Genomic DNA, 14,082 nt, shown 5'->3' on the forward strand with positions numbered 1-14,082 from the left:
ACTCAGTGAATGAACAAATGAATGAATGAATGAATGACTTTGTCTTTTCACTGGCTGTCCCCATCCCTCGAATATTCTTCCTGCTCATTTCTGGTTGCTGGCTCCCCTGGTTTCTTTCAGACTTAAGTGAATTTCCAGAGGAAGACTTTCCTGATTCCTCTCTCTGTTGATTATTTCATATACTTCCAACCCCTATAAGGAGGTATTCAGATTATCCTAGTAATGTATATTGACACATCCCATCCAGGAACAATGGCAGAGTTGATTTGATCATGGCTCCTAACCTAGAGGGGTTTGGGTTGTAGATAAGTCAGTGAAAATTCTGTCTAGACCAGGTGAAATTGTCACCCATCAAGAAACTTGATACCCCTTGACTGGGGAGGTATAAATTAAATGTAGTTGGGATCTGAGGGAGAGAGGGCTTGGGAAGCTTTCCTGAAGGATGGGGCATTCATTTGTGTTGAGCTTAAAGGGAGTCACTATGGAGAATGTAATAGAGAGCCTGAGAAGAATAGAAACATTGCCTTGTTGTAATGAGCACAGGCAGCCAAGGGTCAGCATTTATTAAAAAGGGATTCTTTGCCTCAGTTGCTACCTAGCCTTAATCATTAAATAAATCACTAAATCTGTTGAAGATCTTAATTTTAAAAGGCCACAGTCTCCCATTTCCAGGGCCATCTCTAGTCGTCCTTATCTATACCTGGCCACTGGACCCAGATGGCTCTGGAGGGGGAAATGAGGCAGGTGACCTTGTACAGCCCTCCCTGGCTATCCCATGGCATCCCCTACCTGATGTCATGGTCCTCTCCAAGAAAGAAGGACAAACAACAAGCATTTATTAAGTGCCTTCTGTATGCCAGGATATAATGAAAGATAAAAAGTAGTTCCATGATGGATGGACCAAGGTGTATAGACATTGACTCATATTCCTTTTAGCTGGGTGCAGATTGCAATATTTACTCCGAAAGTCCATTCACTGCTGCCTACACACAAATTGCTAGAACAGGGAGAGCTTGTCTCAGGAGCCTATTTTTTCCTGTCAATCTCATTTTGAATGATCTCACTGAAAGCTTGCCTTGTGCCTCAAAACTCCTGATTTTCTTCTAGAAGAAAGTATTAAAGAAATGAAAAAAGAAAAAGAATCTACTATTTTGTTGTTTAAAATAAAGTATAAAGACACAGAGCTGGGAACCTTGGTGACCTGAAGGACCATTATATTGTCGCTAGGTTTAAAAAATGAATCACTGGCTGTGTGACCCTGAGCAGGTTATTAACCCCAATTGCCTCAGCAAAAACATGTTTTGTTTAAACAAAATTATGGCTGATTAAATCCCTAGAAACAGAACGGGTGGATAGGTTGGTGACAAGTTTCAAGTATTCACCTGCAATGCCAACTGCACAGTAGCCTGAACCAGGACTAGTGCTTCAAGAACAGCCTTTTTCTTATTTTACAGATGAGAAAAATGAAGCTCTGTGAACCCCAGCTTAAAAATGACTTGTCTGTGTTCTTACAGCTCTGGAATATGTGAGATGGGTTTTGAATTCATCTTTTGACCTCCAGTTCACTATAAGTCCACAGAGAAAATTTTCCCATTATACATCAATTTGTGGATAATTGAATCAGCAGCTAACAGCATCTCACATTTAAGTACCAACCCTTGTTAATATTTATAATCTAGAATTGGGTCAAGCCCTGGCCATATGTTCTCATGGGGATTAATTTCTTAAGATCCTAGAGAGACGGAGGAAGAAGGATGTTGTAAAAGTGATCCCTATATCACAAACCATCCTTGGTATTTTTCTCTCAGTCTAAATCAGGGGTCCTCAAACTATGCCCGCGGGCCAGATGTGGCAGCTGAGGACGATTATCCTCCTCAGCCAGGGCTATGAAGTTTCTTTATTTAAAGGCCCACAAAACAAAGTTTTTGTTTTTACTATAGTCCGGCCCTCCAACAGTCTGAGGGACAGTGAATTGGCCCCCTATTTAAAAAGTTTGAGGATCCCTGGAAATGATGGGTGAATCCTGTGTGGCTCTGTCCCAAAACAAAGCAAATTAGCATGAGCTGGGAAACAAAAAAAAAATTAATGGCTTCTTGTTTTTAATAATTATGCTGTCAGATCCAGATCTGGCTTTTCAGTGTTTTTTTTTTTTTTTGTTTTTTTGTTTGTTTGTTTTTGCTTTCTTGTTAATTGACTATATTCCTCCAATTTACTTTTATTTTTAATTGACAGACATTTATTTTCTCTCTCTCCTCTCTCATCTTCATAAAAAAAGAAAGAAAGAAAGAAAACTCTTGTATCAAATATAGAGAGTCAAGCAAAACAAATTTCCACATTGGCCATATCCAAAAGCATGTTGGATTTCTCATCATGAATCCATCTCTCTTAGGCAATAGAGAGTATATTGCCTCAGGAAGTCCTCTGGTATTATAATTACTTGCAGTGGGATCAGAACTCTTTAAGTCTTTCAAATGTGTCCTCACAAAGTTTTCTTCGTTGTATTTTTATTGGTTCTCCTGATTCTAGTCACTTTCCTCTGCATCAGTTCATAAAAAGTCCTCTCAGGTTTTCCCAGAATTGTCTCTTTTATCATTTATTTATCACATTCATAGACCATAACTTGTTCGGTCATTCCCTGGGTGATAGGCACTCTCTCAGTTTACCATCACAAAAAAAGAGCTACTATAAATATTTTTGTATATGTGGATCCTATTCCAATTGGATCTCTCTGAGGGGTAAGTTTAGCAGAGTGACTGCTGGGGCAAAGTAACTGTGGGGGCAAAATTCCACATCTCTTTCCAAAATGACTGTTCCAGTTCAGTTCCACCAACAATGTATTAGTATGCCTGTTTTTCCACAACTTCCCCAACATTTGTCATTTACCTTTTTTGAGGCAATTAGTGAGCATAAGAGATAGAATACTTGCCTTGGAGTCAGGACAGACTGAATTGGATCTTTCTTCACATATTTTCTGGTTATGTGACTCTGGGCAAGTTGCTTAACTGCTTTTTAATGTGAATGATAGTAGCACTTACCTCTCAGGGTTATTGTGAAGAAGAAATGAAATATGTCAAGGGCTTTCCAAACCCCAAAGTGCCATATAAAAGATAAATACTACATTATTTTCAATTTTGCCAATCTGATGAGAGTGAGTTATATCCTCAAGGTTATTTCGATTTGTGTTTCTGTAGTCGTTAATGGTTTGAAGCTTGCTTTGATAGCTTGAATTTCTTTTGAATTTCTGCCTAATTTTTGAAAACTGCCTAATGATATCTTTTGATCACTTATCAATGAGAGAATGGGTCTTATTCCTACAAATTGGAATCTGTTCTTTTATCAGAGAGACTTGCTGCAAAAACTTTTCCCAGTGACCTTTCCTTACTAATTTGTATTGATTTTATTTATAGAAAAATTTTAAACTTTTAATGTAACTTTTAAACTTTTTTAAACTTAATGTAACTAAAATTGTTCATTTTATCTTCTGAGTTCTTTTGTATTTTCTTTTGTATTTTTTTACTTATTTATTTTCTTCCGTCTCTTATTTGGTTGGATGAATTTTTCCCCTATCCAGACAATTGAAAGGTAGCTTACTGTTTGTTCCTTTCATTTATTTGTGATGTGATCTTTTAAATCTAAGTCAAGTGACTACCTGGAGTTTGTCTTAGTAAACAGTGTGAATTATTGCCCTCTATCTATTTTTAAGACTTGTTCTTGTCTTGCGTATAAGCGACAGACTTTCCCACATGTGCTCCCGTCCCTGGCTTAGTAGCAGAATTCCTTCTCCAAGTCCAGAATCCCTCATTTCTCCCCCAGGGACCTCCTCAGAAAGTGGTTCATTTTTTTTTTTTTTAAATAATAGTTTTTTATTTTTCAAAATGTATCTAATACAAAGATAATTTTCAACATTCACTCTTGCAAAACCTTGTGTTTTAAATCTTTCTCCCTCCTTCCCTGGCTCTCCCTCCCTTAGACAGGGAGTAATCAGTATAGGTTAAACATGTGCGATTTTTCTAAACATTTTCCCACATTTATTATGCAGCCCAAGAAAAATCAGATCAAAAAGGGAAAAAATGAGAAAAAGAAGCAAACAAACAACAAAAGTGAAAATACTGTGGTGATCCACATTCAGTCTCCATAGAGATGCAGGTGGCTCTTTTGGAATTGCCTTGGATCACCTCAAGTGATCATTATATAATCTTATTGCTGCCGTGTATATGTTCTCTTGGTTCTACACGACTCAGCATCAGTTCATGTAAGTCTCTCCAGGCCTTTCTGAAATCCTCCTGCTGATTGTTTCCTATACAATAATAATATTCCATAACATTCATATACCACAATTTATTCAGCCATTCTCCAATTCATGGGCATCTACTCAGTTTCCAGTTTCTGGCCACTATAAAGAGACCTGCCACAAACACTTTTGCACATGTGGGTCTTCCCCTCTTTTTTATGATCTCCTTGGGACCCAGGCCCAGTGGAAACACTGAAGGATCAAAGACTGTGCACAGTTTTATAGCCTTTTGGGCATAGTTCAGAATGGATGGATGCATTCACAACTCCACCAACAAGGCATCAATGTCCCAGTTTTCCCACATCCCCTCCAACATTCATCACTATGTTTTCCTGTAATTTTAGCCAATCTGACAGGTGTGTAGTAGTATCTCAGAGTTGTCTTAATTTGCATTTCTTTGATCAGTAATCATTTAGAACATTTCAGAAAATAGTTCTTAATGATTGTGTTTTTTCTTCTCCAGAATGTATGCAGCTGGCGCATGACACTATTTTTAGGTGGCCCTGATGAAACTTTGAACCTGAAAATGTCATGGCAGGAACCACCAGTAACCTCTGCTGTCTCCTTCAGGTTTTGGAGTGGAATGTATAACCGCTTTGAAAAAGGCATGCAACCTCGGCAGTCAGTTACCGATTACCTGATGGCGGTGAAGGAGGAAACGCAGCAATTGGAAGAGGAGCTGCAGATCTTGGAAGAGGTACTACAGGCCTGAAGCTTTTCCCCCCATCACATCTCTCATGTGGGTGGCCAGTAAGCCTCCGCATGGCCTTGTCTGCTTTCTTTCTTCCTCTCCTTTTCATCCTGTATGCTACCACCAGACCACCCTTAGAATGCTGCTCTCCTAAGGCATGCTCTCCCTTCAGAATCTCAGGTTCATAAGTCCAGATATCTCTGCCTTTGTATAACCATTTACTCATCCTCTCATCCAACCTCCCCATCTAGCCTTACTCTTTATTCTCTGTCTCCATCCTCAACCCTACTGACCTTCTGATTGTTGATCAATTATACCGATGTGGAGCAATTATACCGATGTGGCCAGCCCTACTTCCAACACTTCAAGTATTGTTCCTCTTGGTTTCCTTTCCCCTAGCATTCCAATGAACTTCCCTTCCTCCCTCCTTCCCTCCCTCCCTCCTTCCTTTCCTTCTTCCTTCCTTCCCTCCCTCCTTCCTTTCCTTCCTCCCTCACCTCCCTCCCTCCCTCCTTTCCTTCCTCTCTTCCTTCCTCCCTCCTTTCCTTCCTTCTTCCCACCCTTCCTTCCTTCTCTCCCTCCTTTCCTTCCTCCTGCCATTTGCCCTTCCTTAATTATACTGGTTTCCCTTCTCTGAACTAAGATTGTATTCAGAGTTCTAAATAATAAAATCCTTATAGAAAATATGGGTTTGAGATATCTAGCATATCTGGGTAAAAATGTTTGACAGAACCCACGTTAAAATGGCAGATGGTAAATGGTGAGCCATTCATCCTTCCACCTCTCTTCCATGAAACTTTCTTTAATCATTAGTCAATCAACAATGAATGAATTATTAAGTACCCCTATGTGCCAGGCACTGTGCCAAACTCTGGGGAGACAGACAAAATTGAAACAATCTCTGACCACATGGATGTATATGTACATGTATATGTACATGTATGTATATGTATATATTTATGTGAGTATATATGTGTGTGTATGTGACATACATGTGTGTGTGTGTTGTTTTCTGGAAGTTTGAGAAATAATCAGCATATCCAGTATTTATAGAGAAAAAAACACTTTACATTTGTTATCTTATTTGATCCTCACAACCACTCTGGGAGGTAGCTATCATTCTCTCCATTTATAGCTGAGGTAAACAGGGATAAGTGAGCTCCCCAGGATCACACGGCTAGTAAATGTCTGAAGCAAGATTCAAATACAGGTTTTCCTGATTGAATCCAGTGCACCACCTAGCTGAGAAAAGGCGTGGAAACATAAGGTAGGGATGAGAAGACGCAGTGAAAATACAGAAGCGTGTGTGTGTGTGTGTGTGTGTGTGTGTGTGTGTGTGTGTTTGCAAGCACCAGGAATACATGTAAAGGGGTTGACCTGGGTGACTGAGTAAATCACTTAACCTGTCCTTTTCAGTTTTTTTATCTGTAAAATTAAAAAAAATCTGTATAAAACAGTATCTACTTCCCAGGGTTGCTTTGAAGATCAAATGAAATCTTATTTGTAAAACACTTTGCAAAGCTCAGGGTCCTCTAAAATGCTGGCCACTAGCTAATGTGATGTACAAAAAAGCGATGTGGAGATACTTGGGAGGCTGCCGCGTGCAAGAGGGACTTAACATGTTCTTTTTGGAGGAAGGAAAAAGGTTTGAGGTTGGGAAAAGCAGTGAGTGCTGGTGACATGTGGAATGAGAATGCACATAGTTGTTTGTCAAGGTCAGGAGTTTTTGAATTGTGAGATCCCCAAGGACTTCGAGTCAAGGCTGAATAGTAAGTGATGGAGAGTTTTCTTTTCTTTTTCGCTGAGGCAATCGGGGTTAAGTGACTTGCCCAGGGTTACACCGCTGAGAGTTTGCTTTTTGAGACAGAGGTTGGATTAAATGCTGTGAGTTTGAAACTCAGGTGTTCTTTCTGTTTTGTAAATGCTGTATCCCTTCCTAGAGCTAGCAATGTGATGACAGAATCGAGTGAACAAACAGAATGAGAAAATGTTCATCACCCCAAACAAATGGAACCGTTTTTCTTTTTAGAGACTGGAAAAAATCCACAAGATTCCCCTCAGCCAGACGCCAGGGAAGAGAGAGCCCAGTGCGCTGCAGAGCAAACGTCCCGGGCTGTTGGCCTCCACCCCCAGTGGAGGGAACCCCCCTGCTGATTCCGGGGGTCATCTGAAATCATCGCCCTCCCGGAGCCCTTCCCAAGGCGATGACGATTCTGCCCTGATTCTCACCCAGGAGAACTTGAAGAGCTCGGATCCTGACCTCTCCGCCAATAGTGACCAGGAGTCCGGAGTGGAGGACCTGAGCTGTCGCTCCCCGAGCGGGGGCGAGTGCTTGCCCAGCGAGGACAGCGGCAAGGACCCCGATCCCGACGAGGCGGTGTTCCTCACCGCATGAACCCCGAAGGACTGCCGGGAACGAGAAGTGTTTCCCCCCAGAGGGGAGCCGTGCATTCCAAAATGGAACAACCAAGGAGAGTTGGAAATAGGGTCCCACAAGCCAAGGGCTGTCAATCTTTAAGGATGTTTGAGCATAGAAAATTGCCTTTGGCCTTTTCAAATGGCAGAAACTTTCCTCCCCCTTCTAGGTATCATATGAAAATCAAGGTAGAGAAATGAATTTATAAACATAAAGCCTAGTACTTTTGGAACTGGGATTCAAATTAGAAAAGACCCACAGTAATTTTCTTTTCATGCTTGACATGTAAATTCTAGGTCACATAACACTTAAACCTCTTTGTTTTAAAATCCTTGAAAACAGGTCTGAGAAACAAAAATGATAATCAAACGACTTAAAAAAAATCTTTGAAAATTCCCCAAAGAGAGGTCCTGATAGAAAACAAGAGACAAATCAAAGTTCTTAGTCTCAAAGGATTTGGGGGGAGGGAGGGGAAGAGTAGAGGAAGAGAAAGAAGAAAAGGAAAGGCCTGGGAATATGGGTCAATTCAGCAAATATTAAGCACCTGCTGGTTACAAGGCATTAGAGCTACCTTCAAGGAACTAATAGGCTCTATTAGGAGGATTGAATTCATAAGCAAGTGAGCAAATACAGGATTATTGGAGAAGGAAAGCCCTCAGAACCAGGGGGATGCAGACAGACTTCCTAGAGGAAGGAGGCACCAAAGGTGAGCCTTGAAGGAAGATGAAGAAGCAATGGGGACTGTTTGGAAAGCTGAAAAGGCAGAAAATGGGATATCAGGCATATTAGGCTGATGTGAAACAAGGCTGGAGAGATGGATTGGAACTAGCTCGGGGGAATGTTTAAAAGCTAGGTGGAGGAATTGGTATTTATTTTAGAAAATAGGGATTCAGCTATTATTCCCTTCATTTTATAGCCGAGGTAAACGGGGATAAGTGAGCTCCCCAGGATCACACGGCTAGTAAATGTCCTGAGGCAGGATTCAAATTCAGGTTTTCCTGATTGAATCCAATGCACCACCTTGCTGAGAAAGGGAGTAGAAACATAAGGCAGTAGCTAATAGGGATGAGAAGATACAGTGAAAATTCAGAAGGGGTGTGTGTGTGTGTGTGTTTGCAAGCATCAGGGAAACTGGAAAGAGATGAGATTAGTTAGAAAAGGTGGGAGGGAATGAGGTCAAAAATACACATAAAGGGGTTGACCTTTATAAATGTAGAGCAGGAAATGCTGTTTGGGGGAGAATTTTGGCAGTTGTGTAGAAAACCCTTAAGGAAGTGAGACTTAAAGCAGGGAGGCAAATTAGGAGGCAGTCTAGACAAGAGATAATGACTAGTGATTTCATAGGGAGAGCACATGACAGACTCTGAGGCAGGGAAGGAGAAGAGTCTAGGACGACTCCTAAGATGGATATGGAGTTGATATGAATGACTTTTATCTGTCCAGAGTTATTAATCATAGCCACTTCCCTCTTCTAAGCTACCATGTGTTATTATAGTCTGTGTGAGTGAGCGCAACAAAGGTGCTTTCAACGTAGTTGGTCCCAGAAGGGTCCTTGGCTTTGAAGTTATCCTAATCTTACTTTCTGAAAACACCCTGAGATCATGGGAGATAGACCCTGGAAGGGACCTTCTAGTGTGATCCCCTCAAGTTACAGATGAGGGAAATATGGCTTGCCCCTAATCTCAAAGGTATAAAGTAGTGTTTGCAGTATTGTTTAGGATGCATTTAAAGGATGGCTAGGGGTGTCCTTCCCTTTAGTATAAAGTTATCCCTCCTAACTGAAGTCACATTGAAATTAAAGCCCCCCCCCCAGCTCCTTTCTTGGGTAGGGCCTTTATCATGGAAAGACCCCCAGCTCAATGGCAGCCCCATAATCTTACTTCCTTCACTTATGATTCTTAACCACAAACTAGAAATGAAGCGCCTTTGAAACGGGAACAAACCCTGTCAGTCATGTGAATATACCTCAGTGGCGAAACTCTGCTTCGTTGTATGCTTGGCTGAAGGTGAGCAAAAGAAATCACAGCCTTGCTGCTCAGTGATGTTGCTGGAGTATGGATTAAATATAGTGCACGTGCCAGGAACTTTAATGAGCGCCTGGGCTTTTGTTCCAAAATTCTAGGCATTGACAAATAGGAGGGAAGAAATTTTGGTGCACAGTAGCCATAAAGCCACACTGTGATGGGTCTTGGACTTTATTTGGCTAAGCCTGGGTGCCCAAAGGGATGATACGGGAACCCTTGCTGGGTCCCTGGGATGGAGGAGGTGCTTAGACACGGCGGAGAGAGTGAAATTGGTTTTGTCATCCCCGGCTTTAAGTACCTGAGACTTCCCCAAAACCTTGGAGGTAGGGACCAGAGGGAGAAGAGAAGGGGGCATGAGCTGGGCCTTCCCCATTTTGCCTCAGGGTTTCTGGATGCATGCACCGTTCAGCACATCTGAGCCTAATTTAGTTTATTTTCCTTTAACTTATCTTTTGTAACATCTGGGATTACATCCCCATGTTCCTTCTACCTCGTATAATGTAGTTTGGCACTGGAATGCTTTCCTCAGACATCACTATCAGGTTAACCAACATACTGACTCCTTCAGTGTTTCCTTACAGAATGTTTTTGATCATTTTAATGGCTTTTTTGTTTCCGTTTTAAAATACAGACTAGCTGTGGCGTTTGCACAAAACTAGTCATTGGTGATCACCAGGTTTAGCAGATTACGTGGTTCAGCCTTTCTAAGATTGATTGCCAACTCCAGACACTGGTTTTGGAAGCCTGGATTAACCAGGGCCCACCTGACAGTCATATGGACTATAAATAGCCTATTTTAAAGATACATTTCTTTTTATTACATTTTTTATCCTATTTTATAGGTCATTTGAAAATTGTTTAAAGAGCAAAATGTAAGTTGTAGGCTTTTAAGTGATTGGTACTAGCCTAGGTTGGGTAATCATAATGCTGACTAGTGAGTGACCTACTATTTGGTTTTGTTTGGGTGTATTGTTTTAAATTGCATCTTAAAACTATATTTCACTATTTTTGATTTCTATATAAAATGAATCTGCAAAAAAGGAAGTAAATAAACAGGGCTACCTTCTTAAAGTCAAAACTGAGAGCTGAAAAGGGATATGATAGTACAGGACTACTCCAATAGGGCATTAACTATGATTGTGCCGAGTGCTGGATCAGGAGTCACAAGCCCGGATTTACAGACAGATATAGTCTGTTCACATTGAGCCAAGTGAACATAAGCCTCTGAGCAGTTCCCAAATGTTAAAATGGACAGAATTTTGGTTGATATAAATGTTTGTCTTGTCATGTATGTAATATGCATACTGTGTTGATAATACTCTACAATAAATCCTTAAGATGCAAGTTATCTTTTACATGGAGCATTTAAAGGTTTGGCCAACATAAAACTTCCCTGTATAACCCGGGGGGGGGTGGGGGTGTCAAGGACCACCATTTTTGAGGGAGGTGGCTATTCTTCCTTCCTCAGCTGGGCAGCCAGGTCTCTGCATCAGGAATTAGGCCAGCCAGGTCCACTTCTAATGCATTCACCCTTGGAACCTGATAACACTTTGTTCACGCTCAAAATTAATTCTTTGAGAGTTTCTCAAGATCACAGTGTCTACTTCCATCATTACAGACTTCAGTTCAATTTTCCAGGATAAAAGCCAGGTAGCAGCGGGAAGTACAAATGTCAACAGCTCAGGGTGCTCGAGAAACGGCCTCAGTGCTGCCAGGGAATTTCACAAGACCCTATAGGGATAGGACTGGGGGATTCAACATTCAAATGAAGGCACTGGAAAGGGCATCTGGGCTTCAGGAACCTGAATTCTACTGGCCGGAAAACCTTTATTTAATTTTTTTCAAAGGATGGAAAAGCACAGGGGAATGGACTGTGGCCTGGAAAAGTATTTCCAAAAAGCATTCTCCTCAAATGTAACAATTTCCCATAATTCCAGAACTCCACTAGTGAAATGAAACTTGCACAAAGGCCGTGCTGGCCAGAGACAGAGCAGCCAGAGCAATGACCACCAGCATTTGGAGCAGCCTAATTCCAGGTACATGTTTGGACCAGCCCCATCCTGCCTTAGGGCTGTTGGGAGGATCCACCTGGTTTCTTGTTAGTTGGACACTCAATGAGTTCCCATTTTATCCTTCAAGAATCTATCCTTGAAACCTTCCTTTAGTGTTATGTCCAGGCTAGCTCCCTGGAGGTCCTTCGGACGGGCCTTGGTCTTCCGGTGGAGAAGTAAGGCAGGCAGGAGGGCCACCCGAGGCTGGTCAAAGATGGAATGCCCCAGTTCCTGTCCTTCTCAGCCCTTACATGCCCTATTACAATTACATCATTACAGCATACTGATTATGTATGAAGCTGAGAACCATTACTTTACCATACTACGAGAACCATCGTCTCATCAACTACACTGAGTTAACACCTCGTTTCAGGTATACTTCTCCAGAGTTCCGGCTCTCTACACTTTAGGAGCCATCCTGTTCTTCCCGAGTTGCCCAAGACCCCAAGCTTGAAGGGGCTTCCCAGGACTCACTAATATTGCACCAGCCTAACATTTCTCTTCTGGCAGAGTAAGGGGCCCCCTCTGGATTGTTCCCTCCAAGGGCACCAGACAAAGCTCTTTACCCAGGAATGCTTCCCTAACCCTTCTAGTTAACAAGATTGCAAATAATGTATCCTTGAGCACATAGTGGAGTTAATACCTCAAAAGATCTGCTCCACCAAGGTGAGAGGCAGGGGTGTGCAGGAGCACACTGACATCACCCACCTGAGCCATCTTGTTCAATTGGTACCTTTTACAAAGGTGCAGCACAGTGGCCGAGAACCTCTGGACCCCTCACACAGGATATCGAGAGATCCAACTTGGCAGAGAATTTTGGTTCCCAAAACCAAGCTGCAGAAACTGGGACTCTATCATAGTGTTTCGGAAAGGAATTCACCACTCAGCTGGAAAACAAGTGATGCTCACTCAGATTTCCTTGGGTTTACTGTCCAATTGCCTCCACTTTTACAGAGCATTATTTCTATTACGAAATTACTGTCCATCAGCACTTGGTAGTAATTAGCTCCCATTAACTCTGCCGAGCTGGATGGCTTAGTTTGCCCACCAAAACCCAGTCTGGAAAATAACGACCCAACGTAGCAGGTCCATTCATACTCCCTGGGCACAATTACAATGACCATCCTCCAGGTTCTCCCTGCCTATCCTTTGAAGTTTGGCTAACCAAGGAGTCTCAGAGGCCAAAGGCCCATCCCCCTTCCTGTATAGGACTTTCTCCATCTTGACCATCATCTAGCCTAGGACTGAAGTGAGGAAGGGGAACTATCCACCCCAGCAGCCCCTTCCTCTTCTGGGAGGCTCTAATGGTTAGGAAGATTGCCCTGGGATGCCAAGTCTGCACTGACTTCTCAGCACCTCTCCCCACTGTTCCTGCTTCTGCTCTCTGGGGATAAGCACAAAGCTAATCCCTCTTGCTCTTGAGCACCAACTCCAGGTACCATGGCCCTGGTTCTTCAGGCATGACTTGGCTGATGCTGAGGTTCTTCACTGTCCTCAGGGACTAAGATCCAGGAGGGCTCAGGGATGCACCTCTCACTACAGGCTCTGGATGCTGTGTCTCACCACTCCTACAATCTACAGAGAAGCCCGACTTTTTCCTTAAGGAAAAATATTTCAAAATATGCTAGGGTTTGTAATGACAAAAGCTAACAAATGCATTTAGTTAACCCCCTTACAAAAAAGGTGAGAATGACTTATTTGTTCATGAGATCAGAGAGCCTCTTGGAGGCCACCCTCTTGTTTTACATTACGTTGGCATAACCCTCCCAGAGGCCTATGATGGCTCCTTCACACACTGAGGCCCCTAGAGCTCATAGGTGGAATCCTTGGTAACCCAGTTCCTTGGGCTTCAAATCCAGTAGTGTTTCCACCACTCCACATTGCTTTCACTTGGTCTCCAATCAGAGGTAAATTCATTGATGACAGGAGGTAGGGAAAAAAATGCTTGATTTTGTCCAGATTTCCTCTGGCTGAGCCTCTTACAATATACCCCTCTTATAATGGCCTACTTTGAAGACCCATTTCCAGGTGACCCAGGATGGCCAATCCTACAGGATGGCTTCCTGTCAAGGGCCTGTCCTTCTGGACATGACCTTTATTTGAAATATCAAACCAATACATGTGCGGAGCATATACTGGCTTCAGAATCATTCATCACATCCTTTGTGATTCCAAAGATGCAGCAGCAGGCCCTCTTCCTGACAAAGCACAGGTCTCACCCAGCCAGCTGTACCACACAGCGTGGACGACGGATAGCCCTTTGGAGCTCTGTGAGGCTGGTCCCTGGAGGACTGAGGGTCGGTGCCCCCCAACAGGGCCAGGGTCAGACTGAGGAGGTTCCTATGGGGACCACTAGAGCACATGCCCCACCATCAGAGTCACTACCACATTGAAAGATCCTTCTGACTAAAAGCTGGATATATTGGCATAATCACTCAGGAACAAAAGGATGTGATTTTTTAATGACCACTACCTCAAGTAGCAACTTTCTTTCCTTTTATTCCCCCCCCTTTCTTTTCTTTTCTTTTTTTTTTTTTTTTTTTTTTAAAGATTACAGGAGAAAAACAGAACCCCCCCCCAAAAAAAATTTTTATATAAATAAACCAATC

The 14,082-nt window shown here is 42.4% G+C and overlaps 1 protein-coding gene across 1 annotated transcript in view; it reads left to right on the top strand.

Moving 5' to 3' along the window:
• MTMR7 (myotubularin related protein 7) overlaps positions 1–11,852 on the top strand; it is a 94,918-nt gene extending 83,066 nt beyond the window's left edge. Inside the window, exons 13-14 of the mRNA XM_031944122.1 lie at positions 4,862–4,988; positions 7,012–11,852. Coding sequence (XP_031799982.1) covers positions 4,862–4,988; positions 7,012–7,377 — 493 coding nt within the window. The 3' untranslated portion in view covers positions 7,378–11,852. The remainder of the gene's footprint in view (positions 1–4,861; positions 4,989–7,011) is intronic.
• Positions 11,853–14,082: the final 2,230 nt, after the last annotated feature.

This window comes from Sarcophilus harrisii, chromosome 6, assembly GCF_902635505.1.
Source record: "Sarcophilus harrisii chromosome 6, mSarHar1.11, whole genome shotgun sequence".
Taxonomy (NCBI): Eukaryota; Metazoa; Chordata; class Mammalia; order Dasyuromorphia; family Dasyuridae; genus Sarcophilus; species Sarcophilus harrisii.